Genomic DNA, 27,299 nt, shown 5'->3' with positions numbered 1-27,299 from the left:
TATTCATGGGATACCTGTGGAATTCCACCGACACATTTATTTTTTTTCTTTCCTTTTTTTATCCATGGCGAATCAAAATTCTTAGCTCTGTTTTACTACCGCATTGTAGTAATGTTTAGCTTAAAAATGAAATCGTAGGCCTTCTAAAATGTATTTTTATTCTTCATCCGGGAATCGTTGCATCCGGGCGTTCGCAGGTTTCTGCTTTCCTTTGTTGCCTTAGCAACTAGTCGTTAGGTCGGCCATATTTACTGCGAAGCCGAGATCGAATTTGGGTCTGAAACTTTTATAAGAGATCGCCAATTGTTTGTTACTACGTTAGGGGAGACATAGAAAAGCGACAAAATGGTGAGTTTAGTACCGTGTTTGCATAAATTTTCAGTGTTTCTCAACAAATTTTATGCTATTTTGCCGATAAGCTGGTGATGCACTCTTCTTTACAAGCGTTTTGAAAAAGGTTTTCTACTATGAAATCTACCTAATATTGTGGTAAACCTTCGTATTCTATGTATTTATAGGTTTCATATTATCATATGTTTAACTAAATTTCTTACAGTTGAATGAAAAATTGTTGGCGATGCTAGTAGGAAACCCAAAATCTAAAAAAAGGCAACTATTTTGATGGCTATTCAGTTGTAACTTTTGAAATTGTAGTTATTTTAACTTTCCTTTCCAAATCCCAGCCTCCTAAAAAGAAAAGTGGTAAAAAGAAGGGGAAGGGAAAAAAGAAGTCAGCAAAGTCTAAGACTCCTACCATTGTTGATGGCATAAGCACAGAGGAAATGACCAAGGAACAGGTAAAATAATATTTGTGCTTTTCTTCCCTGATTATCTTCAATTTTTCACCTTTTTGTAATAACTGTTGACCAACATACTCTAATCAACTCTCATTCACGTGACCAAACAGCATTAACTCTCACCAACTCATGCTGAATTCGAAAATGTTCAAAGTGAATAAGAGCTGAGAAGGGGTTAGCGATGGGTAAATAAGTAGAGTTTGCATTACAATGTTGCCACAAGGGGAAACCCGTAGCATGGTAACAACTTAAAACAAATAGCATTTAACAAAATCAGAGACTTTGAGGTCGCATTTGAAAATTAGAGACTCCAAGACTGAGGTACTGTAGATAAAAAATGAGACTTCAATACCCTATGTTAAAAAAAAACGAGACTTTGAGACGCGTAAAAAATGCTGAGATTCTGAGACTTTGCGGAATTTTTGTAAGGCTTTCGAAATTTTAATGTACCCATCGCTACACCTACTGTATGAGAGTGCTCTGTCAAATGGCCATGAGATGTGGAACTCTCATTGACTCTCATCTTTGTATGATAGAGGTTTTAGGTCAGGGCCTTTTTCAGACAATTCACAATGAAAACGCATCATGCTCATGTAACATAAGAGAAGCATTTGCGATATCAGTAAAGCCCTTATCAGCTATCATTGTTTGTCGTGGTGACAGTTAATGATTGTGCTACCTAATCTCTAATAAAAATATAAAAGCTAGCATTTACAAAGTGCAACAGGAGCCAAAGAAAAACAAATTTTGGTATGAGGTGATCCTAGGCTGACTGTTGCATTTTTATTCACATGCTGATGATGATGAAAAGATCATGCTTCTGTTACCATGTTTTTTTAATGATGCATAACAAAAATAATGATTTTCTTGAATTTTTAGCATACCATGTAGTCCAAAGCAATTCTGAAAAATAACTTTAAAATTGCTGAGCCTGGGTCCTTCCCCTTTTAGCCCTCTAGTCCTACCGGAATAATTTGTTTTCTAATCTAACATCATTATCTTCTCAGCTTGAAGAACACATTGTCAGACTAAGAGAAGAACTTGACAGAGAGAGAGAAGAGAGGAATTACTTCCAACTAGAGAGAGATAAGGTCAACACCTTTTGGGAGATTACAAAAAGACAATTTGAGGAAAAGAAAGCCGAGCTGAGAAATAAAGACAGAGAAATGGAAGAAGCAGAAGAGAGCCACCAAGTGGAGATAAAAGTTTACAAACAGAAAGTGAAACATCTACTTTATGAACATCAAAATAATATTGCTGAGCTCAAGGCTGAGAGTGAGTATAGAGGACATTGTGCTTTTTTTGTATCCTTACTCCACATTATCAGCAATATATCATATCCATACCTGAAAATAATGCTTGACAGAACATAAAATGGTGCAGGGGAACATATTTTCTACCCCTATTGTGCTATGTCTTTCTTGTTATGGCTATATGTTGTAATTGTTATTTAAATCTCCTTATGTAAAGGTGTACCAGACTCATGTTGTTATATACAGAAGCGCTCACGTGAGAGCATCCCCTCTGCTTGTTCAAAACTATTGTGAATGCATCTTCTAATCGAACATAGGACTTTGCTTTCAGAGAGGCATCTGTCATATGTAACACTTCAACCCAGTGTTGATTTATTTATTTCTCTATGGTAGCAACTCCCCTCTTCGTCTACTTGCGTAAGACTTCTGTGAATGCACCCTTTAGTCCAACATAGGATTATTACTTTAAAGTCCACATAACCTTTTAGAGTTGATAGACTTTGTCAATTCTATATATTTTCATCGTTCGTATGGACCCTATAAAACACGCATTCACGCGAATATCTAAAATCTGTAATACTGAGGTATTTTGGTCAACCTTCGGAAAAAAGGCTGTGAACTGAAAGGCCCGGGTCCAGTCATTTGTGACCTAGATCGAGATGTCAACCAAATTACATGAGAAAACATGTGCACGCTGACCAGTTCCCATCTTCATGTCTTCTTAGTTATTGCTGAAGAACGTTGTGTGGTTACAACTTTTACCATCATCTATGTCTCAACCTGGTTGTCAAATGATTATTTAACTTCAGGAAACAAATCTGAAAAATGTAGTAGATATTTTTTAGTCTTTGAATTGTTTTTGCATTGTGCTGGCGTGCTGCATTCGCAATCAAGAATGGCGACATTCTCACGAGCTCGCACTGTTTTTGAAACCTACAACAAAACGACATTTTCTTTTTTGCATACAATTCTTGACTTTAAATTATTCTTCGCTTCATTGTGGGTAGCATTGCAATAGAAAACAATTCGCCAATGTTTTTGTGGTATTGCCGTCTCTTAATTTTAAAGAATTTGTTTCAGATTTCCCCTCCAAAACTTGGAATTATTCACTCGATTCAATCTCCTTTCGCTCGGCCAGGAAAATTTTCAAAGATCTGCACAATATTCAAATTTTAATCAAATTCAATTCCCTTTTCAGAATTTGAAAGTTAATCTATGCTTTGTTTTGGCTAGATTGATATAAGTGAAAGGTTTTAAGAACTTTAACCCTTTGTTAAGTTAGTTCACTGTAAACACTATCATTTTATGGGGATCCTAAAAATCGGGTTTCATAGAACATCAGCATGATGTATTTTTAACTGCCAATGTCGCCTGCCTTTAAACTTAGCTGCAGGATGATATGGCTTGTGTCTTGCAGGAAGAAAAATGGGTCTCTTGCAACTAAAGACATGCTCACCATCTCTATTATTAGATACATCCTTCTGTAGCATACCCTGTTTGTACATTATAGCCATACTCCTATAGGGAACAGATGCACACACCTATATGTATGGCCATCTATTTATTTATCTCTTTTTTTTCTACTTTCAGGTTCTGTTGCTCTTAGTCTAGCTCAAGATGAGCATAGAACATCTGAGCAAGACCTTAGAAAAGACAAGAGGTCGCTAAAGGTAATGCACTTGGTTTTCACCCACTGCTTGATGCTTTCAATTCTATTCTTATAATAATAGCAAGAATATTTTACCAAATCCAAGTGTTCTATTCAGGTTGAGCTGAAAGAACAAGAGTTGTCGCATGAAGATGTGGTAAAGAATCTAAAGCGAGTAAGTACTGAATAGAATATGCTATTCATTGCAGTTACTGTATTTCTTTGCCTCACAAACTACTTGGATTCAGATCACCCCATTTCAAGTGTTATATCATGAGGCATTAAAAGGAAGACTGAAAAGGTTCATCTTATTCATCAGCCCTGACCATATATATTTTATCTTAAATATTAAATACAAAAAGCCCATTGTCGTTTTCATGAACAAAAAGAATAAAATATATAATACACCAAAAACTGGTATTACGACTCTGCCAGACAAAAATTTGGCAGAGTCGAATACCAGTTTTTGGTGTATTATATTATCTTAAATTGATGTACTGTAATTGCTTGAACAAGGACCTCCCTCAAACAAGCCCCTTACCTGCTTGCTTTACTTCATACTGTAACTCATCTTTGTAGAACCATGACGAACATGTAACCAGACTGAGGCAAGATTTTGAAAGACAAGTGAAAGGTATAGCTTGCTACATTCTTTGCCTATCAATTCACCCTTTCGGCACTAAAAAGTCATGTGCGTTTTACGGGGTCAAAGTCCAACAAATCGTAAACAATCCGTGCAAGTTCGGACAACTGAAGAAGTGTATACTTCGTTCATGTTTGCACCGTGTTTGCACTGCTTCTTTCTACCTTTCTGTTTTCTTTTCTCTCCTGGAGAAATGGAAGACTAGTACAGGGTCCCAATTTCCATTTGTCCTTCACAACTGCAGGAAACTAGAATAATTTCTACAGGTGCCATGAGACAATGCTTTGTTGTCCCCATTTTGTTCGTACGAAGCATACGCTTCTTCACTTGTCCGAACTTTCGCGGGTTGTTTACAATTTGTTGGACTTTGACCCTGTAAAACACATGCGCCGAAAGGGTGAATTCTATCCAAACATTTCAGATTAAATCATTCTTTAATGGAAACTAGATATAACAATACTCAATAAAACAATAGTCTTTATTTGACCGCAGGGAGCTCACCTATTAGTAGTTTCAAGTTGTTGAAAAACTCTTCCCAAGCTTTTCAGTTTAGTTTCTGTATGTGTCTTTAATCTGTATTTTGAAGTATGACACTGTGGGTGCTCTGTGATTGGTTCTCTAACCAATGATAACATGATAATGAGCCTAATTTAAGTGAGAAAGGATATGTATAAAGAGTTCTTGTCTGACACACCTTTTTATCTGTTTTCATTCAAAATTGGCAAACATCATTTGAGGAGATTCTAAAATAAACACCTTTAGATCAAACTTAGGAAATCTTAGGAAATTCCTAGGAATTTCTAAAAACCTAGGAATCCATCTCGCACGGGTAATAACACAGGTTATAATCATTGTTAAATATAAGCAATAAGGTGTTGTATAAAGTAGCTAATAGTCCTTAGAAAGTGATCACTGCCACTCGACCAATCAGCACCCTCCATTTGAACCCCATAAATCTCATAGTAATTAAGGTGTCAAGCGGCAAGGGCATTGAGCAATAGGGGAATAGTAGAGAATGTAGTTAGTAATTAGTGGTTAGTGATTTGTATTCCCTAAGTTGCAACTTAGGCAATAATTATTACTGTAAGTAGATGACTACTAACTACAAACTTCACTGAGAAATGTTCCTGTTATTCAAAATCCTCAACAGCTTCACATCCTAGAGAAAAAAAAAGAAGGCAAAAATGCAATTTTAATTGTGTTTACTAATATTAAAGTTATTCACAAATATTTCTATCAACATAGCTCAGGGATGGAAGCAAAGAGATAACACCCGAAGACATCGGTTTATCGTTTTCTTATCATTTTCTTATTTTGTCTTTTTCTTCTTTTGTCTGCATACCATACTTCTTCATGTTTTTTATGGGGGATTCGTTCCCACTTTCTCTTTGCTTCCTTTTTTTGCCAAATGGTTTTTAAAACCACACGCTTCTGCTTCAAGTCTTGCAGTGATGACTAGAATTCCAACAGAGCGAGAAATCTAGTTTTATTTCGCACACAATTGACCTGTCAGTATTGCCTAATGATGTTGAAAATTAGTTGACAACCATACAATAGCCTTCAACAGTTAGATATTATTTTAATTGTTTTACATTTAATGATGCTGTTTTGCCACTGACATATAGTATGAAAGCATTTCGAAATGTCTCGTGGCAGTGTTAATTTTCGCATGTTCTATGAAATTTTGGACACTCATTAACAAAAATCTCTTTGTTAATTCCTACCCTAAATCCCATAGAACACTCGTGACCATTATCTAACCCTTACTTGTTACAGGATTTAGTTATTATAGGAGAAGTGTGATTATAGATTTGAGTAGTGCTAGAAAGGATATATATTAACAGACGTTTTGAGGCTACAGCCTCACTGTCTAGTGACGATTTTTTTCTCTTCATCTATACATATTATATTCCAATTTCAATTGGAAATATTGTAGTGGCTTTCCCATATCCTTCCTGCACCTGGTAATTTGCAGGAAAATCTGTAAGAGACAGAGCAAAAAAATGGCATGAAATTTTCAAATTCTCTATAATTAAGCTCAAGATTCCGCTTACAAGGAGTTTTTCTGACCAAAAGCTTAATTCCAAATTTTAAAGAGATTTAGAAGATATGAAATTTAGATATTAGCGAGCAAAGTTGGCTTAATTTCTGATCAGAGCCCGACTTCTCCCAAAAAACGAGGAGAATTCATGCTTTGAACATTTGAAAATTGCACTTTTTGATATGTTAGTTTGCATAACATAAGGAACCTCTATGCAAAAATTCAAGCTTACCGAAGTTAAGCTTACTTTGGGAAAACTTGCCATTTCTTTTTCCCTGTCTCTGTAAGACCTAAGCCAGGGTAGATGTTTGCCACAGGTTTATATTTTATGTGTGGGGGGAGGGGGGAGTACTGATGGATAAACAAAAAACAATAATCTGATTTTGGTCTGACCTCTGCAGAAATTGAAGCAAAATATGACAAGAAGATGAAAGCTTTGAGAGAGGAACTGGAGCTTAGAAGAAAAACAGAAATTCATGAGATTGAAGAGGTATGTAAGGTCCCAAAAAAATGTTTACTACCGATATACTGTACAGTATTGATTTAAGCAAGCATGGAAGCGCGACCAAGACAACCGTGAACACAAACTTGAACATCGACCCAGACCTTTGGTAGCGCGAACACAACGCGATGAGGAACTTGCGCGTTTAGTGGCACCGAACCGACTGGAAAAAGAACCTGTACGTCTGCTGGCACGAAGACGAGTCGAAAACGGAACCAAGAGTTTATCAGAACGACGACAAGGCGACGAGAATGTCAACCGACAGCGAGCCGAGGGTGGACCCGAGCATTTGTCAGTACGAAGACAAGTCGAGGAGATTTTTAATGACCAGGGAACCGAGCATTTCGAGGCGCGGCGACGAGCCGAGGGTGGACCCGAGCATTTGTCAGTGCGAAGACAAGTCGAGGAGATTTTCAGTGACCATGGAACCGAGCATTTTGAGGCGCGGCGACGAGCCGACAGTGGACCCGAGCGTTTCCAAGCACGGCGTCGAGCAACGGTGGAGCTCGAGCGGTTGGTCGCCAGATTAGAGACGATGAGAGTTCGCCAGTTACAGCCAGTAAAGATGTTTAAGCAGCGTAACGCCCCACCCACCCTCCGACGGGCCGGCAAGTGCGACGCGACCGACCCGGTAGAGGAAGATCGCGTCCATAGATAGGCCATAGATATCAGATAAATGAAATCCCAAAGATTAAGAATTGTTAATTGTTAATAGTAGATTATATAGTTTTAAAAAAATGATTAATCTGGATAATAGACAAGTTGTGGAATCCCGCAGTTGTTTTATTTTGATCTTTCACTGGAGAAATATGCAACTTGCACTGAGAAATAACGTGACAATTTTGGTTGGAAATTAACGCCAAAACACAGAAACTGCTTCGGCCGTCACGCCTGACAGCGAAGAAAAAAAATATGAGATTTTAATGAAAATAAGCAAGTTTCTTAAACTTTCTGGCTGGTTCGTCAGAGCTGAATAAGTTACTTTTGTTGTCGTCATTTTACCGCCTAACCTGAGGCGCGCGAGTTTGGCACCCAAACAGTCACGTGATTTCTTAGTCGCTTTAGGGAGCAAGGAGCGACTACTCGCTTGCGACATTTATGGTTTCTTCTTCTCTGAATTGCTGACCATCACATAGCCACTCAGCCATTTGGCTGAGCGTCACTGGACGAGAGAAGTCTGGTGGCTCTGGTACTCAGGGTACACATCACATGGATCACCCATCAGTCTAATGCATGTCTAATAACTGTTTTCGTTTTCACTCATAGCGCAAGAATGGCCAGATAAACACTCTGATGAAAAACCACGAAAAAGCGTTCAGCGACATTAAGAACTATTACAACGACATCACTCTTAACAACCTGGCCCTTATCAATTCTCTAAAGGTGGGTTTGGCTTGTCGAGAGATGGCGTCTTCATCAGGACGTCACAGACCGTAGAAATAAACGCTTGGTTGAAGTTTGCTCAATGGTGTTCTTTTCCTTGTTCCTTTCTCTTGGGAAAGCAGTTTCAATCATTTGTGAAACGTGTTTATGGGCTGGTTTGTGCGTGTTCACGCTTATTTTCAAGTGTGCATGTGCCTTTGTGTGTTCTTGTCTGCTTATTTCCACGTGCTCATGTGTTAATTTGTGCGTGTTCTTGTGCCGATTTATGCGCTGATTACCACGTGTTCATTTTCAAGTCGTGTTGTGTTAATTTACATGTGTTCGTGCGTTGAATTTCATGTGTTCTTATGTTGATAATCATGTGTTCTTGTGTTGATTTTCACGTGTTCTTGTGTTGATTTTCACGTGTTCTTGTGTTGATTTTCACGTGTTCTTGTGTTGATTTACACGTGTTCTTGTGTTGATTTTCACGTGTTCTTGTGTTGATTTTCACGTCGTCTTGTGTTGATTTTCACGTGTTCTTGTGTTGATTTTCACGTGTTCTTGTGTTGATTTTCACGCGTTCTTGTGTTGATTTTCACGTGTTCTTGTGTTGATTTTCACGTGTTCTTGTGTTGATTTTCACGTGTTCTTGTGTTGATTTTCACGTGTTCTTGTGTTGATTTTCACGTCGTCTTGTGTTGATTTTCACGTGTTATTGTGTTGATTTTCACGTGTTCTTGTGTTGATTTTCACGTGTTCTTGTGTTGATTTTCACGTGTTCTTGTGTTGATTTTCACGTGTTCTTGTGTTGATTTTCACGTCGTCTTGTGTTGATTTTCACGTGTTCTTGTGTTGATTTTCACGTGTTCTTGTGTTGATTTTCACGTCGTCTTGTGTTGATTTTCACGTGTTCTTGTGTTGATTTTCACGTGTTCTTGTGTTGATTTTCACGTGTTCTTGTGTTGATTTTCACGTCGTCTTGTGTTGATTTTCACGTCGTCTTGTGTTGATTTTCACGTGTTATTGTGTTGATTTTCACGTGTTCTTGTGTTGATTTTCACGTCGTCTTGTGTTGATTTTCACGTGTTCTTGTGTTGATTTTCACGTGTTCTTGTGTTGATTTTCACGTGTTCTTGTGTTGATTTTCACGTGTTCTTGTGTTGATTTTCACGTGTTCTTGTGTTGATTTTCACGTGTTCTTGTGTTGATTTTCACGTCGTCTTGTGTTGATTTTCACGTGTTATTGTGTTGATTTTCACGTGTTCTTGTGTTGATTTTCACGTCGTCTTGTGTTGATTTTCACGTGTTCTTGTGTTGATTTTCACGTCGTCTTGTGTTGATTTTCACGTGTTCTTGTGTTGATTTTCACGTGTTCTTGTGTTGATTTTCACGTGTTCTTGTGTTGATTTTCACGTCGTCTCGTGTTGATTTTCACGTGTTCTTGTGTTGATTTTCACGTGTTATTGTGTTGATTTTCACGTGTTCTTGTGTTGATTTTCACGTCGTCTTGTGTTGATTTTCACGTGTTCTTGTGTTGATTTTCACATGTTCTTGTGTTGATTTTCACGTGTTCTTGTGTTGATTTTCACGTGTTCTTGTGTTGATTTTCACGTGTTCTTGTGTTGATTTTCACGTGTTCTTGTGTTGATTTTCACGTGTTCTTGTGTTGATTTTCACGTGTTCTTGTGTTGATTTTCACGTGTTCTTGTGTTGATTTTCACGTGTTCTTGTGTTGATTTTCACGTGTTATTGTGTTGATTTTCACGTGTTCTTGTGTTGATTTTCACGTGTTCTTGTGTTGATTTTCACGTGTTCTTGTGTTGATTTTCACGTCGTCTTGTGTTGATTTTCACGTGTTATTGTGTTGATTTTCACGTGTTCTTGTGTTGATTTTCACGTCGTCTTGTGTTGATTTTCACGTGTTCTTGTGTTGATTTTCACGTGTTCTTGTGTTGATTTTCACGTCGTCTTGTGTTGATTTTCACGTGTTCTTGTGTTGATTTTCACATGTTCTTGTGTTGATTTTCATGTGTTCTTGTGTTGATTTTCACGTGTTCTTGTGTTGATTTTCACGTGTTCTTGTGTTGATTTTCACGTGTTCTTGTGTTGATTTTCACGTGTTCTTGTGTTGATTTTCACGTGTTCTTGTGTTGATTTTCACGTGTTCTTGTGTTGATTTTCACGTGTTCTTGTGTTGATTTTCACGTCGTCTTGTGTTGATTTTCACGTGTTATTGTGTTGATTTTCACGTCGTCTTGTGTTGATTTTCACGTCGTCTTGTGTTGATTTTCACGTGTTCTTGTGTTGATTTTCACGTCGTCTTGTGTTGATTTTCACGTGTTATTGTGTTGATTTTCACGTGTTCTTGTGTTGATTTTCACGTCGTCTTGTGTTGATTTTCACGTGTTCTTGTGTTGATTTTCACGTCGTCTTGTGTTGATTTTCACGTGTTCTTGTGTTGATTTTCACGTGTTCTTGTGTTGATTTTCACGTGTTCTTGTGTTGATTTTCACGTGTTATTGTGTTGATTTTCACGTGTTCTTGTGTTGATTTTCACGTGTTCTTGTGTTGATTTTCACGTGTTCTTGTGTTGATTTTCACGTGTTCTTGTGTTGATTTTCACGTGTTCTTGTGTTGATTTTCACGTGTTCTTGTGTTGATTTTCACGTCGTCTTGTGTTGATTTTCACGTGTTATTGTGTTGATTTTCACGTGTTCTTGTGTTGATTTTCACGTCGTCTTGTGTTGATTTTCACGTGTTCTTGTGTTGATTTTCACGTCGTCTTGTGTTGATTTTCACGTGTTCTTGTGTTGATTTTCACGTGTTCTTGTGTTGATTTTCACGTGTTCTTGTGTTGATTTTCACGTCGTCTTGTGTTGATTTTCACGTGTTCTTGTGTTGATTTTCACGTGTTCTTGTGTTGATTTTCACGTGTTCTTGTGTTGATTTTCACGTCGTCTTGTGTTGATTTTCACGTGTTCTTGTGTTGATTTTCACGTGTTCTTGTGTTGATTTTCACGTGTTCTTGTGTTGATTTTCACGTCGTCTTGTGTTGATTTTCACGTGTTCTTGTGTTGATTTTCACGTGTTCTTGTGTTGATTTTCACGTGTTCTTGTGTTGATTTTCACGTGTTCTTGTGTTGATTTTCACGTGTTCTTGTGTTGATTTTCACGTGTTCTTGTGTTGATTTTCACGTCGTCTTGTGTTGATTTTCACGTGTTATTGTGTTGATTTTCACGTGTTCTTGTGTTGATTTTCACGTCGTCTTGTGTTGATTTTCACGTGTTCTTGTGTTGATTTTCACGTCGTCTTGTGTTGATTTTCACGTGTTCTTGTGTTGATTTTCACGTGTTCTTGTGTTGATTTTCACGTGTTCTTGTGTTGATTTTCACGTCGTCTCGTGTTGATTTTCACGTGTTCTTGTGTTGATTTTCACGTGTTATTGTGTTGATTTTCACGTGTTCTTGTGTTGATTTTCACGTCGTCTTGTGTTGATTTTCACGTGTTCTTGTGTTGATTTTCACATGTTCTTGTGTTGATTTTCACGTGTTCTTGTGTTGATTTTCACGTGTTCTTGTGTTGATTTTCACGTGTTCTTGTGTTGATTTTCACGTGTTCTTGTGTTGATTTTCACGTGTTCTTGTGTTGATTTTCACGTGTTCTTGTGTTGATTTTCACGTGTTCTTGTGTTGATTTTCACGTGTTCTTGTGTTGATTTTCACGTGTTATTGTGTTGATTTTCACGTGTTCTTGTGTTGATTTTCACGTGTTCTTGTGTTGATTTTCACGTCGTCTTGTGTTGATTTTCACGTGTTATTGTGTTGATTTTCACGTGTTCTTGTGTTGATTTTCACGTCGTCTTGTGTTGATTTTCACGTGTTCTTGTGTTGATTTTCACGTGTTCTTGTGTTGATTTTCACGTCGTCTTGTGTTGATTTTCACGTGTTCTTGTGTTGATTTTCACATGTTCTTGTGTTGATTTTCATGTGTTCTTGTGTTGATTTTCACGTGTTCTTGTGTTGATTTTCACGTGTTCTTGTGTTGATTTTCACGTGTTCTTGTGTTGATTTTCACGTGTTCTTGTGTTGATTTTCACGTGTTCTTGTGTTGATTTTCACGTGTTCTTGTGTTGATTTTCACGTGTTCTTGTGTTGATTTTCACGTGTTCTTGTGTTGATTTTCACGTCGTCTTGTGTTGATTTTCACGTGTTATTGTGTTGATTTTCACGTCGTCTTGTGTTGATTTTCACGTCGTCTTGTGTTGATTTTCACGTGTTCTTGTGTTGATTTTCACGTCGTCTTGTGTTGATTTTCACGTGTTATTGTGTTGATTTTCACGTGTTCTTGTGTTGATTTTCACGTCGTCTTGTGTTGATTTTCACGTGTTCTTGTGTTGATTTTCACGTCGTCTTGTGTTGATTTTCACGTGTTCTTGTGTTGATTTTCACGTGTTCTTGTGTTGATTTTCACGTGTTCTTGTGTTGATTTTCACGTCGTCTTGTGTTGATTTTCACGTCGTCTTGTGTTGATTTTCACGTGTTATTGTGTTGATTTTCACGTGTTCTTGTGTTGATTTTCACGTCGTCTTGTGTTGATTTTCACGTGTTCTTGTGTTGATTTTCACGTGTTCTTGTGTTGATTTTCACGTGTTCTTGTGTTGATTTTCACGTGTTCTTGTGTTGATTTTCACGTGTTCTTGTGTTGATTTTCACGTGTTCTTGTGTTGATTTTCACGTCGTCTTGTGTTGATTTTCACGTGTTATTGTGTTGATTTTCACGTGTTCTTGTGTTGATTTTCACGTCGTCTTGTGTTGATTTTCACGTGTTCTTGTGTTGATTTTCACGTCGTCTTGTGTTGATTTTCACGTGTTCTTGTGTTGATTTTCACGTGTTCTTGTGTTGATTTTCACGTGTTCTTGTGTTGATTTTCACGTCGTCTCGTGTTGATTTTCACGTGTTCTTGTGTTGATTTTCACGTGTTATTGTGTTGATTTTCACGTGTTCTTGTGTTGATTTTCACGTCGTCTTGTGTTGATTTTCACGTGTTCTTGTGTTTATTTTTACATGTTCTTGTGTTGATTTTCACGTGTTCTTGTGTTGATTTTCACGTGTTCTTGTGTTGATTTTCACATGTTCTTGTGTTGATTTTCATGTGTTCTTGTGTTGATTTTCACGTGTTCTTGTGTTGATTTTCACGTGTTCTTGTGTTGATTTTCACGTCGTCTTGTGTTGATTTTCACGTGTTCTTGTGTTGATTTTCACGTGTTATTGTGTTGATTTTCACGTGTTCTTGTGTTGATTTTCACGTCGTCTCGTGTTGATTTTCACGTGTTCTTGTGTTGATTTTCACGTGTTATTGTGTTGATTTTCACGTGTTCTTGTGTTGATTTTCACGTCGTCTTGTGTTGATTTTCACGTGTTCTTGTGTTGATTTTCACATGTTCTTGTGTTGATTTTCATGTGTTCTTGTGTTGATTTTCACGTGTTCTTGTGTTGATTTTCACGTGTTCTTGTGTTGATTTTCACGTGTTCTTGTGTTGATTTTCACGTGTTCTTGTGTTGATTTTCACGTGTTCTTGTGTTGATTTTCACGTCGTCTTGTGTTGATTTTCACGTGTTCTTGTGTTGATTTTCACGTGTTCTTGTGTTGATTTTCACGTGTTCTTGTGTTGATTTTCACGTGTTCTTGTGTTGATTTTCACGTGTTCTTGTGTTGATTTTCACGTGTTCTTGTGTTGATTTTCACGTGTTCTTGTGTTGATTTTCACGTGTTCTTGTGTTGATTTTCACGTGTTCTTGTGTTGATTTTCACGTGTTCTTGTGTTGATTTTCACGTCGTCTTGTGTTGATTTTCACGTGTTATTGTGTTGATTTTCACGTGTTCTTGTGTTGATTTTCACGTCGTCTTGTGTTGATTTTCACGTGTTATTGTGTTGATTTTCACGTCGTCTTGTGTTGATTTTCACGTGTTATTGTGTTGATTTTCACGTGTTCTTGTGTTGATTTTCACGTCGTCTTGTGTTGATTTTCACGTGTTCTTGTGTTGATTTTCACGCGTTCTTGTGTTGATTTTCACGTGTTCTTGTGTTGATTTTCACGTGTTCTTGTGTTGATTTTCACGTGTTCTTGTGTTGATTTTCACGTGTTCTTGTGTTGATTTTCACGTGTTCTTGTGTTGATTTTCACGTGTTCTTGTGTTGATTTTCACGTCGTCTTGTGTTGATTTTCACGTGTTCTTGTGTTGATTTTCACGCGTTCTTGTGTTGATTTTCACGTGTTCTTGTGTTGATTTTCACGTCGTCTTGTGCTGATTTTCACGTGTTCTTGTGTTGATTTTCACGTGTTATTGTGTTGATTTTCACGTGTTCTTGTGTTGATTTTCACGTCGTCTTGTGTTGATTTTCACGTGTTCTTGTGTTGATTTTCACGTCGTCTTGTGTTGATTTTCACGTGTTCTTGTGTTGATTTTCACGTCGTCTTGTGTTGATTTTCACGTGTTCTTGTGTTGATTTTCACGTGTTCTTGTGTTGATTTTCACGTGTTCTTGTGTTGATTTTCACGCGTTCTTGTGTTGATTTTCACGTGTTCTTGTGTTGATTTTCACGTCGTCTTGTGTTGATTTTCACGTGTTCTTGTGTTGATTTTCACGTGTTCTTGTGATACAGGAACAAGTTGAGGAGATGAAGAAGAAGGAGGAGCGAATGGAGAAGCAGATGAACGAGATAATGGCGGAGAACAAGCGACTGACAGAACCCCTGCAGAAGGCGCGCGAAGAAGTCGAGGAGCTTAGGAAACAGGTGCATATCCCCCCCCCCTCCTACATGGTGCTATCTACCGTTCACGATTTCCACTTTAACGTTGCCTTTTTCTGAATTTCGAAGTACGAATACAACGAGACATGGGTCGTTCTTGTGTCCGGCCCATTCACATTTACTTCGTTCACGTTAGCCTTGCCTTATTCTAAATTTCGCAGTACGAATACAATGATATCATAGTTCGTTCTTGTCTCACATTCACTTCGTACTCGTTTGCCTTGCCTTATTCTAAATTTCGCAGTACGAATACAATGAGAAAAGATTAACGTTAACGTTTACCAAGTTAGACTAGACTTGTTTTGATTGTCGCAGTAAGAATAGATATAGAGAAAACAGATCGTTCTTGGAAGACTGTTTCGGTCCCTTGGCTCTCAATACGATTTTGCTCAATTATCAAAATAAACTTATATAAATTGCACCCACAAGATTTTGCAAACATCTCTTAACTCTTCTAAATATTGCCAAAAAATTGACAAAATTATTTCTTTGTTTAGCTTGCCAACTACGAGAAAGACAAGGCATCATTAGCGGTAAGAACTACAACAACAGAGAAAGGGTATCTTTGAATCCCTCTATCATATCACTTGGCTTGTCTACCCTGTGTTCATGTTTGATCCCTGTATATTAATTCCCTTGGCTTGTCAACCCTTGAAGTACTCTTAGTTTTTATTCGATCTCTCCATTATTTCCTTCTTTCTACCCTTGAAGTACCCTGTGTTTGTATTCGATCCTCTATCATTTCCTTGTGTCTACCCTTGAAGTACCCTGTGTTTGTATTCGATCTCTCTATAATTTCCTTGTTTCTACCCTTGAAGTACCCTGTGTTTGTATTCGATCCTCTATCATTTCCTTGTGTCTACCCTTGAAGTACCCTGTGTTTGTATTCGATCTCTCTATTATTTCCTTGTGTCTACTCTTGAAGTACCATGTGTTTGTATTCGATCTCTCTATTGTTTCCTTGTGTCTACTCTTGAAGTACCCTGTGTTTGTATTCGATCTCTCTTTTATTTCCTTGTGTCTACCCTTGAAGTACCCTGTGTTTGTATCGATCTCTCTTTTATTTCCTTGTGTCTACTCTTGAAGTACCCTGTGTTTGTATTCGATCCCTTATTTCCCTATGGTGTTGTCTTCAGAGCGCTAAGGCACGGCTAAAGGTCCAAGAGGACGAACTACACAGTTTGCACTGGGAACACGAGGTTCTACAACAGCGCTTTGCTCAGGTACAAAACGTTAGGTCTGCCATCATTGGTCTCTCTACTTCCAAACTTTCTGCTCTGTATGGACAAAGTCAGGCTGGTTGCACGAAGACATGAATGCCAGCCTGATTGCAGCCACCTATTACACACCCCTAACTAGATTCCCAAAGAAACCTCTTTAGAAGTAGGCTACATTACCCACTAAGATTAGACAGAACAGTAAAAAAAATTAGAATGTGTTAAATGGGTTCTGCAGGATTAAAAGATAACTAGATATAAGTGGGACCCTCATACAACGGTTCTCCATTTACTGGACAGCCTTTTTATTAAGGGTCCACTGCATTCTTGTAATGGCCTCTAGTGTCAGCGTGGGAGAACATGATTGCATGACTGAAAGTATGTGTTTAATGTTAGACTCAGAGCGAGCGGGACGAGCTCTATGGCAAGTTTGTGAAGGCGATCCACGAGGTCCAACAGAAGAGTAACTTCAAGAACCTGCTTCTTGAGAAAAAATTGACTGCACTTGCCGACACCCTGGAGAAAAAGGTACGTTATCTGCTGACCCCACCCTTGTTCCTGCTTTCTTCTCTACACCCACCTTTCATCTTATCCGCTGTCTCATCATAACGTGTCTCTTTTTATTTTTTTTTTTTACTTCCTTATGCTGCCTCATTCTTTATCCTCCATCGTCTGTATCTAAACGTTACCATCTTCTCCCCCCTTCTCAGGCTGACCGCTCCGCCTGATCCTCTTTCTCAAACATCCACCGCTTTTTCCCTATCAAGCCTCATTTCTTCCTCCTTCGACCACATCTGCACCGGGTTCCTCCTCCAAGCTCCAGTTTCTCCACCTATTTCTCCTCCAATAACAGTTCCGCCTCCACCCCATCCTCCTCTTTCGACCTTTGCTCGTGTTCCTCCTCTTCCTTACGCCGATCGCTCTACCACATTCCCTCCCCCTATATCGACATCTATCGACCTTTGCTCGTGTTCCTCCTCTTCCTTACGCCGATCGCTCTACCACATTCCCTCCCCCTATATCGACATCTATCGACCTTTGCTCGTGTTTCTCCTCTTCCTTACGCCGATCGCTCTACCTCATCCCATCCCCCTATATCGACATCTATCGACCTTTGCTCCTTTTCTACCCCTCAAGCCGATCGCTCGACCTATTTCTTCTACTCCTCCAATAACAGTTCCACCTCATCCCACATTCTCCTTCTCTTTCGGCATCTTCTCCTCTTTTTGAGTCTTTCGCTCCTTCTCTTCCTCCTACCTTTGTTCCATCCATCTGTCTACTCCACCCCTCTTTGATCCTCCTCCATCCTCTACTCCACATAGAGGGAGTAGGCCACCGCTCCAGTATCAGCCAAGTATATTTTTTACTGTTTCTATAGTTTGGGACCATGTCTTTATTGTGTTTTTTCCCGCCTCTTTCAGGAAGCACAGCTGAACGAAGTTCTTTCCGCTTCAAACCTTGACCCTACGGCATTAACGGTGGTCACCAGAAAACTCGAGGTTCGTTTATCCGCTTATTTATCTAAATGTCTTTCCTTTTCCTTTACAAACCTACAGCAATGTCCACATTTTCATACAAAAAAAGGAACCTCTACTTAACCGCATCGTTTGTTTACAGGATGTGCTTGATTCCAAGAACAGTGCAATCAAAGATTTACAATACGAATTGGCACGCGTTTGTAAGGTAAGCAATGTAAAAGTAATACAAAAATATTATTAATATTATAACCTATGGTTCCCAGATAAGGCGCGCGCCTGACAACCGAATAGGGTGTTCACGGGCTGGCTCCGCGAGTTGGCCTAGCGAGTTGTTCACAAATTTGTTACGTTGTCTTACTTTTAATTACCTGTGCTTTTGAGGTCTCCCTTAAATTGTTTTTAACCACAACCCTCTATTCACAGGCGCACAACGATTTAATCCGCACATACGAAGCTAAGCTCACATCGTTCGGTGTCCCGACGGAAGAATTGGGTTTCAAGCCACTCGAGAGTAATGTCGGAGGACAGCAGCTAGGGAAAGGGCCGGCTGGACTTGTGGCTGCTCCGACCTGACACATCCATGTCCGCTTTAGTTTATAGCTCAATATTTTATTTCTCTCGCCCAATCTTGTACTGTACATAGGTTTTAACAAAACGATATACAAATGTTGTTTTTTCCAGTGCTGTTAAACAATTGACAAGATTCTATTTTAAATGTTTTTTTTTTGTTCTCATTAAACATTATTTTATGTAGGGTATTCTGTATTTGAATTTTTGCGATAAACTACAGATTATGTATTCTGTTTTTATTTTGTAAATAAATTTGTTTATAAATGTGAGCTATTGGTAAGCTTTATGGAGAAAAAGTGAAAAGCAGACATTACATAAAGACTTTAGGAGCTGGAACTTGTGAAACGAATCTTTTACACCACAAAAATACAAAAATTAATGCTAATAATTCAGTAACGAACTGAATCTACTTGAATCCCTGAAATTTTAAATCAATACGACGCATTATATTCCTGAAGCATCAATATGGATAATAATATTTTAGAAAGTGAAATTGTCAAATAAAACCAAAACGACGTCACACAAGACCTCTCTTTTGTAGGTTGCACGAAAAGTGGAAATAAAATGCGCCTCTGAGTTCTTCAATTTTGGCAGCGAAAATCTTCATAGTGTTTAATCGCGAATGACAGGGATAACTTACCCTATTTCTCCGTTTAGTTTCTCGGTAAATATTTTTTGTAGTAGAATTTCATTTGCAACCCTGTTTGCCTATTTTGTCCCTATGACAACCATTGTGACGCACGCACAACATCTCTCTAATCTTGCGCGCGCCCAAAGAACTATGGTAAAAACGTATCAATAGCCGAGGTTCATTTTCATCAGTGAGCTGGGGCGAGCAGCCGGCAAAAGGCCTCGACTTCAAAGCTTTTTGCGCGCAAAAGTCGTCAAATAAGAGAAAGCTGAGCTCGCTACTCGTTTCGCTATGGCGAATTGACAAAATTGCCCTACCATTGAACTGAGGGCCGCTGTCACATATCGCTGTCATACTCTATTGCATATTCCCTCCCTTTGCCTTCGTAGATTGTCATGGAGAAAAACATATCGAGCTCTGTCAGGAGAATGAGTTAGCTAACTCCAAAAGCGCAAGGAACAGCATTTTTTAGTTAACGTCAAATGCGTCCTGAGACTGACTGAGCGTACTACTGATGTCTTGATACCATAGAGAAGGACTGAATGGGACGCAAACGTACCTTGCGCCTGCTCAAAATGCGCAAGAACGCTGACCTGAATTCCGAACTGCGCCAGCAATATATCAGCGGATTCCAAAACGAGCCCGCAAAAGTCATCAGTTTTGCTAACGAGTTAAAGATCCCTTCCAAGGGCGCAAAGGATGGTGGGTAACAGGCGTCGCAGACTTCTTTCAGGAAATAGTACACACAAGATGGGAACCAGGAGATGACGAAAAGTCCGATGACAATTGATATAGTTCTGGTTCCCGATCGTTGTCGCTTGTCTTGCGAGGATTGCCGACTGTGCGTATTATGGGTCTGTATTCTCCGCAGATGGCCACGAGCCGTGCAGTACATATCGGTATAACACAGCATTATAATCACAAAAGGCACCACCACATTCGTCACAATAACCATTATGCTCCACCAACCAGCGGGGCTGTAATGACAAGGCAGACCTTGGGGGACCCCGGTAGGGAGAAACGGTAACACGGATATCCCGATAGCATCGATCCACGCAACCACTAGCGTGACAGTCACGCGGTATTGCGTGACCAGAGTGTGGTAAGTCAGCGGGTTCCGTATGGTGAGCATGCGATCTATGCTGATGATGCATAGACTCAAGATGGACGCGTATCCCGACAGAAAGTACGAGAACCTGAACACGTCACACACGAAGCCTTCCCAGAATTCACCGAGGACGAGAGGGGATTTTTTGATGACATAAGCGGGCATGGCAAAGACGCCTACAAGTAGGTCTGCCATCGCTAGACTGCCTATGGCCATGAAGTTGGGCAGCTGTAGCGAAGGCTGGGTCCATATGGAGATGAGCACAAGTAGGTTGCCACATATGGTCCCTAGGGACATCGGAGATAGGATAGCCACGAGAGCGGGGAACGGGACTTGATGGTCCTCGGTGTCTTCGGGAGAAAACGTACTGTTTCCCATCCTGAAAGAGATTGACCTTTTTAGGTTTAAACATGTTCGATTTACACCTGATTTTAACCAATTTGCACCCGGAGAATGTGTCTTTCCAGCAGTGCTACATGGGTATTACACAAATAGGCAAATAATCGTAAATAGAAACAAACACTCAGATTTGTAAAGCTGAAGCATTCTTGTTTATTTTCCTGTTTATGTTCCATGAACCATCTTAAATTTGGAAATTCAGAGCCAGTTTTTCTAACATTGGAACTGAATCGATAGCCATTACTTCTGTAAGAGTATTGTTGTTCTATGAATACACATGACTTCATTGTTTTAGCCAGGCGATAAAATTGGCTGATAAAACTACCAATTCAATTTTCAAGACAACAAAATGATTTTTTTCGTTGTTTGCAAGATCATTTAACTTGAATGAATTGGGGGCACAGGGCCGTAGCCAGGGGGATGGCCCAGGGGGGCCGGGTCCCCTTCTATCAGCCAAAAATACAGTAAATGTATGAGACAGTATCTAAAATACATGCCTTTAAAGGGTATTTTGGTACCCCCCCCCCCCCCCTTGTTAAAAATCCTGGCTAGGCAGACAAATACATCAGTCTGAGGTCACAGCAGCTTTCAAAGTTGTGATTTGAATGCTGTCAATAATTGGCAATTTGTAATTAGACTCACTGGCATTTTGTAACAAATTTCTACCCATCTTAATATTATATTCCCGCCATGTTAGGCATTGGGCCAGCTGATTTTTAGATTAGTATTATGTGTAGCATTTGTATAGTATTAAATAGCATTTGTATAGCATTGAATGGCATTTGAATAGCATTGAATTGCATTTGTATAGCATTGTATAATTTTGTAGGCTCTGTTTCTTTACACAAAGCCATACAGCCATCAGTCATTGGGGTTTGGACTGCGATCATTTGAACCAATACGCCACCAGTCCATAGGCATTGGGTTGATTTTACTACCCGCCGTAATAGGCATTAGGTTGCTTTTTTTACCCGCCTGGATAACGGCAGTGAAAATGATCTCACACCAGTGAAAATTACACTTTGAAATCCGCGAGAACTCATACGAAGGTAATTTAGACAATTCATAGCTTGACCTTAGTAAAAATAACTCCAAGGTAATTCGCCAAGAATGAGAAGACCACGTGACGCGGCGCTGCGCTGCGCTCGCTCCGAGCAAATATTGAAGATTTTAACAAATTGCGCAACTATTACCTGGCAAGGAGATGTATCAAGCGTTTTGGCTTACATTTAAAATCCCGCGTTATTTCATCAAGCCCCAAGAACTGAGCGCGCTCGTTAAAGATTACCAAAACACGTACTAGATTAAGATCTCCTGACCGCTATCACTGCCAGACAACTCCGTGAGGTTCGACAAGCATGGGCAGCTGTTTCGTCCTTGTTATCACTCATCAGTATATATATATCTGGCATAGCCGGTTTGTCACGGATAAACTTCATCGGCAACAAACTGCAGAGTGACTTCCGAAAAACTCGAAGTGGTCTGAACCAGAGTTTAGATCCATGTGGGTGTGTGTTCCGCAATCGGGTTAGACAGAGTATAGGATGCCAAAGCGAAACGACACACTCAGAGATATTAGATTTACTTTAACAAGAAACTTTACCCTTAATGGAACAGCTTCAACCTCACCAACTTAAATGAAAAATGATATTGCGTCATACAGTTTTTTTGTTAATATCCATTTCCTTCTTTGTATAGAGTTTCTGAACCATCTGTTTCCGTTTGATCATAAAAACATGTAAAGCAAAAAATACAAACTGAGCAATTTCTTCTTTTGTTTGCACTCCTTTTCACGTTCCCACTTCACCAGGTGTAAACATGTCTTGCGGTCTGATATGAAGTGTCTGTCAGGTTTGTTACATATTATTGCGATAAGAATAACGACACATTTCAAAGAGTGTCAAATAAAGTATCTTATAAGAATAATAAATTACCGAGAAAAGACTCCTGCAAAGGTTGTGGCATTTCAAAACAAATAGTCTTCTTTCTCCCCCCCCCCCCTTTTTTTCAATTGGTATTTACTGTTTAAACAGCGGGTTTAAAGGATAAGGTCATAGATCACTAGGCGTAATTTAAAATTGAATTTACGCAAATGTTAATTAGTTTTGTTAGATAACCTGGTTATCTAATTGTCAAAATTCATTCATCGATTTTTTGTTCAAATCGAAATCGGGTAATACAGATATATATTTTACGCGTCCCACCTCAGATGGGGGGGGGGATCCAGGATTTTTCAAAGGACGGTCGACAACGGCCAATTTAACATATCATGGCTGGAGATAAATTTGAGGAACTCAAAGGAACTCAAAACTTGTATTTCCCGGAACCCCTTGGTCCGCAACTACTACCTACTAAGGCTACGTTATTTTCTATGCGAATTTTTCTTACGTGATTTCGTTCGAATTACTAACAATTCCAGAAAGGAAGAATATTTCCCCCGAAAGAAACTGAATAATTGTAGTCTGTTTGAAAAATGGTGGATTTATCCCGAAATATTAACCTTTTGCATTTGAATCCAGATAGCTCGAACGTCGAACAAAAACTGGTCGGAGTTTCGGGATTCTTGATATAGACACGATTTTATTTGCTTTGAAAAAGTCAAAGGCTTTTATAGTTATAATAAGAATAGATCAAAGTTTGCGAGAATAAGATAGAATAAAAGAGTGTATAAAAATTAAAAAACAAAGCTGAAATCATAATAAGGTTATAAGTTCGCGGCTGATCATGTTATCTAAAGAGTTAGGGATGTTTGTGGTAAGGATTCGGTTGAAGCCTCTCAGAAAAAAAAGTGAACTGCTCGAATGCTGTTTTTCCTTTGCGAGTCAATTTACTTCTACTGAAGTCATATGTTTTTATTTAAAACAAGCAACTCACTGTCAGCTTAACATACCGCGGCCTCAACTCAATACCTAAGATCTTCTATTTAAATTAGGAATTATAACTGTTTTTTTAGTTAGTTGTTCTTGTTGCTCGCTCTGATGACAAAAACTCAAAGTGCTCGTGCAAGCAAGAAATATGGCCGAGCTTGCATGTTCGCTGAGACCACCACTAGTAGTCGGGTAGCGCCGACTGAAAGACCATAATAATATGTCTAGTGGTAAAAAAATAGCTACTCCTCTTGTAAGAACATACTTGATAATGACTTATTGATGACACGCTGGGATTAAAAGGATGTTTTTAAAAATGTTTTTTGTCTCCTAGAGAGAGAGAGAGAGCGCGTGAGAATAGTCTCTCTCTAACTTACTTACATCCACCTGCTTTCAAATTTCCTCTATTATCAGTCAGTTCGTACCGCAAAAAAGATAATAGCTGGGTTATTGTTGATAGCAGCAGTAGCTTTTAACAATAGCAAGGTAAAAGAAGTAACTATATAACACCAAGAAAGCTTTTGCAATGACCATTGTTTTGCGCAACAGTTTTTTGATTGACTGTCTAATGAAGGGTTTGGGAACTACCCTTCCCCCTCCCTACCCACCCCCCCTTGGTTTGTGGTGGAAGGATTCACAGGTAATTCCTTTCGTTTTGTACGTTAAGGTCAAGCCTTAGATCTAATACGAACATTTTTATCAATTCCCCAAGAAATTCTATACATAAAATACAAGCTCCCTTTTAAAAAGCAATGTTTTCAACAAGATAACGAACAAAAAAGGCTGGCAAACCTTCTTTGAATGATACTTACTCCCTCGGGCGATTTTAAGCATGTGCTATTTTTGTTGTGATTGGAAACATTAGCGAACAATGGAAGAAAAATGATTTTCCAAAAGAGCTTGATTGAATTTCATTATCTAATTCAAGATCACAATATTTTAAAAAATCTCGAGGTAGCAAGTAACGTGGTGGATTACCAGCTCAGTGTGAGGGGAGAGTATCCACATTGAGAAAAAAAAAATATTTACAATTCATTTAACATTTCTTTTCATTCTTCCTTTTTCAAACACCCAAGAAACACTTAGTGTAAGAGGAAAACAGCACAATTGTATTTTTATTTATAAACTCATACTCAAGTTTCTTGTCCAAAGATAACATTTTGCGAACGCATTTCCTCTCACATTTAGAAACAACTAAGAAAACCCTGAAAACAAGTCCTTTAAAAAGCATATTTTTAAAAACACAGCAGATGGGTTTGATTCACCCCGGAAAAGCATAAAAAATAGCACAGCAAAAGAGGCTACCACGACATGGACGGACAACATACTTAGAGCAATAGCGTTGTTGTCAGTTGACTCACACGGCGCGGATCGCGGAACGTTTAATGTTACATAGTTTAAAATCATCCAAAAAATAGTTTGCGTATTTTGCAGACATCGCTCCATTTGCTCTAGAGTAAGTTTTGATTGTCTATAAAATCCGCTTGTGTTCGTCAACTTATATTTTCTTACAACGCAACTGAAAAATTTGAGAACGAAATGATGAATCCTAAGAACTTTGCACCTCTTTGCAAAAAATACATTTAACCAAGACAAACATTTAAAATTTCTTAAATTTTAAACTATTCGACCTTTTAAACAGAGACAGAATCAATGGTAGTAATCCTACAAGAAAGAGAGATCCCCACAAATCTCCCAATGTTCAAGTAAAGATGAAGCGAAAAAAAAGGAGTCATTTTATCACCAACCTGTGTTTTTTATGTCGTCGGCTTTTCTTTCTTTCTTTCTTATCCTGCTATGTGATATTGATCTTCAAATTCATAAGGGCATGTACGACAGCTCTACACGATTACGCAGACTAATATATAAAATGACTCTAAGCGATATATTCTGCGAATATATACCGACGATGGGTACTGACTAGATGGAAGTGCTGACGGTCAGACCCTAAGCCAATCAGCCGGCAGCACAGTAATAATTGACGTGAGCGGAAGTTGGAAGCAAGCCGTGTGTTTAAGGTCGATGTATCTCTGATTCACGTACTTATACAGTAGCTCAACTCTCCTTAACAGTTCTTAGCGTCATCTGCGAATGTAAATGCCGAACTGAGACCGTTCAAGCGAGGCGAAAACTGATTAATTACTGTTCAGGACGCGTCAAATAAGAAATATTTAACAATGCATATCTAACGACCGTCTTGCTTTCAAACGAGGAGTTGTTTGAAGTTGTTCAAAGACTTCGCATAGAGAGCTTAACATGAAACCATTCATTCCCTGATTTCTCCGACTAGAAACTAGTCTTGCCTTATTGTTTGAGTAGCGTTACCAGAGCGTTAACAGTACCTTCTACCCGCCAAATCTATTTTTAGAACATTAATGATAAAAAAAACTAAAGAAATTAAAAATAATAATGGCCACTCTGTCTTAAGGTAGATGTGAGCCATTTATTCTGGATCTCTTAGAATATGCGCTTTCTGAAGTCATATGGTATGTGCGTACCCAGGATTGGCTGAGAGGGATACACAGTCATAGGTATCATATGGAAAAAGCATTATATTTGAAGATTCATAAATAAAAGTGACATACCTTTTGGCTGCCAAGGGGATGGGGGGGGAGCGTATTCTGCGCGCCCCCTGTGTACGCGCATGTATAGGAAGATTGTAATGAAGGATAAAGATTAAAGAAATGCTTTTTTGACCTTACACATTTCGATTTTGAAAGATGATAAAGACCAGAACATAATCATTGGAGTACCTGTGATTTTTCGCTTGCCTTTTACGTAAATGAAAACTTAACATTAGTTTAAATGTTATTAAACTTTCTCTTGGATGTGTGGGTCGTTTAATAAAATCTCGTGAAAATTATGAATTTAAAGGAGCGAACGCTTGAATCACCTTGGTTTTCTTTACCTTGAGAAGTATAAAAAAAAGTTTTAACCTCGATGAATGTTTTACATTCATTTAATAGAAAAAGAAAAAGCAGTTTTCTGAGAGATAAGCATTGATAACAACGTCCCAGGGATATTTAGTTTTTTTCTTATAAAAACGTCCATTATCACCTCCACAAGTTTCTATGGTTGTCTCGTCAAAGTAGCTACCACTTCACACCAATTCACTAATGAGTCGTTATAAAAGCAACTGGATAAAAAAAAATTGGGTAGATGGGAAGTAAGAAATGTTTTTAAACATTTCTTACTTCCCATCTACCCAATTTTTTTTTATCCAGTGATTCAAATTAAAATTTGAATCAATAAATTCTAAAAAGACAGTTTAGTACCACCAGTGAGAACGGGACCAACGTAGGGCAATGATATAACATAGAGAAAAAAAACACAATAAAGCATTTAAAAGGAATATTGGACCTCAAAGAAGCCGGCAGGCAATATGAATTATTCATATCGGTTATCCTTTTCTTTGTTAAAGAAAGGGAAAACCGAAATGAGATTAAGAGATGATAAAAATCAAAAGCGACAAACACTAAGAGAAGTTGACGCTCTATTCCAGACCCGGGTTTTATTGCGCACGGCATTCTGGGTAGCGGAAAAGAGACCCAGAATACCGTGCGCAAAGAAAGCCAGTCTCCCCAGTCTAGTCCCCTGACGTTCTTTTTGGGATTCCTGTGGTTGACTGTAGGGCAAGAGGGCCTGGAGGAGATATTTTTAAGTGACGTCAGAGTTTTTTTTTGTTTACAACCACAGGACACCCAATTAGAAGCCTGGTTAAGAACACCTGGGACTAGGCTGGCGTCGACCCATCGAAAACCGAAAAAAAAGGGAGAGCGTCAGACTGGATACGAGAGGAAAGTATGTTGATCGCCCAGGTCCCCACGGACTCGCAAAACAAAAGTCGAACGCAAGATACTACTTCCTGATCTCTGCTCCATTCACACGGCAGGAAACATGCCTCGAAATATGTTTTGGTTTATATAAAAAATTCATACATTTTGATAAAGTGAGAGATGCATTTTCT

General features: G+C 38.7%; 2 protein-coding genes across 2 annotated transcripts; one reads left to right on the top strand and one right to left on the bottom strand.

The window, feature by feature from the left end:
- Positions 1 to 190: 190 nt before the first annotated feature.
- On the top strand, positions 191 to 18,596 carry LOC5513362 (dynein regulatory complex subunit 4). The gene is made up of 15 exons (XM_001633623.3): positions 191 to 348; positions 684 to 797; positions 1,805 to 2,072; positions 3,641 to 3,720; positions 3,817 to 3,873; positions 4,278 to 4,332; positions 6,784 to 6,872; positions 8,151 to 8,267; positions 14,916 to 15,047; positions 15,560 to 15,595; positions 16,199 to 16,285; positions 16,676 to 16,807; positions 17,701 to 17,778; positions 17,897 to 17,962; positions 18,181 to 18,596. Exons 1-15 carry the CDS (start codon positions 346 to 348, stop codon positions 18,328 to 18,330), a joined length of 1,464 nt encoding a protein of 487 aa, XP_001633673.2. The 5' UTR covers positions 191 to 345; the 3' UTR covers positions 18,331 to 18,596.
- LOC5513361 (D(2)-like dopamine receptor) lies at positions 18,351 to 25,586 on the bottom strand. The gene is made up of 2 exons (XM_032382931.2): positions 25,081 to 25,586; positions 18,351 to 20,445 (listed from the first exon to the last, which is right to left on the bottom strand). The coding sequence occupies exon 2, from the start codon at positions 20,442 to 20,444 to the stop codon at positions 19,467 to 19,469; it is 978 nt and encodes a 325-aa protein (XP_032238822.2). The 5' UTR covers position 20,445; positions 25,081 to 25,586; the 3' UTR covers positions 18,351 to 19,466.
- Between the last annotated feature and the right edge of the window lie 1,713 nt (positions 25,587 to 27,299).

This window comes from Nematostella vectensis, chromosome 13 (genome assembly GCF_932526225.1).
Source record: "Nematostella vectensis chromosome 13, jaNemVect1.1, whole genome shotgun sequence".
Taxonomy (NCBI): Eukaryota; Metazoa; Cnidaria; class Anthozoa; order Actiniaria; family Edwardsiidae; genus Nematostella; species Nematostella vectensis.
Note: the sequence above shows the minus strand (reverse complement) of the source record. Positions and strands in the feature narration are given on the sequence as shown.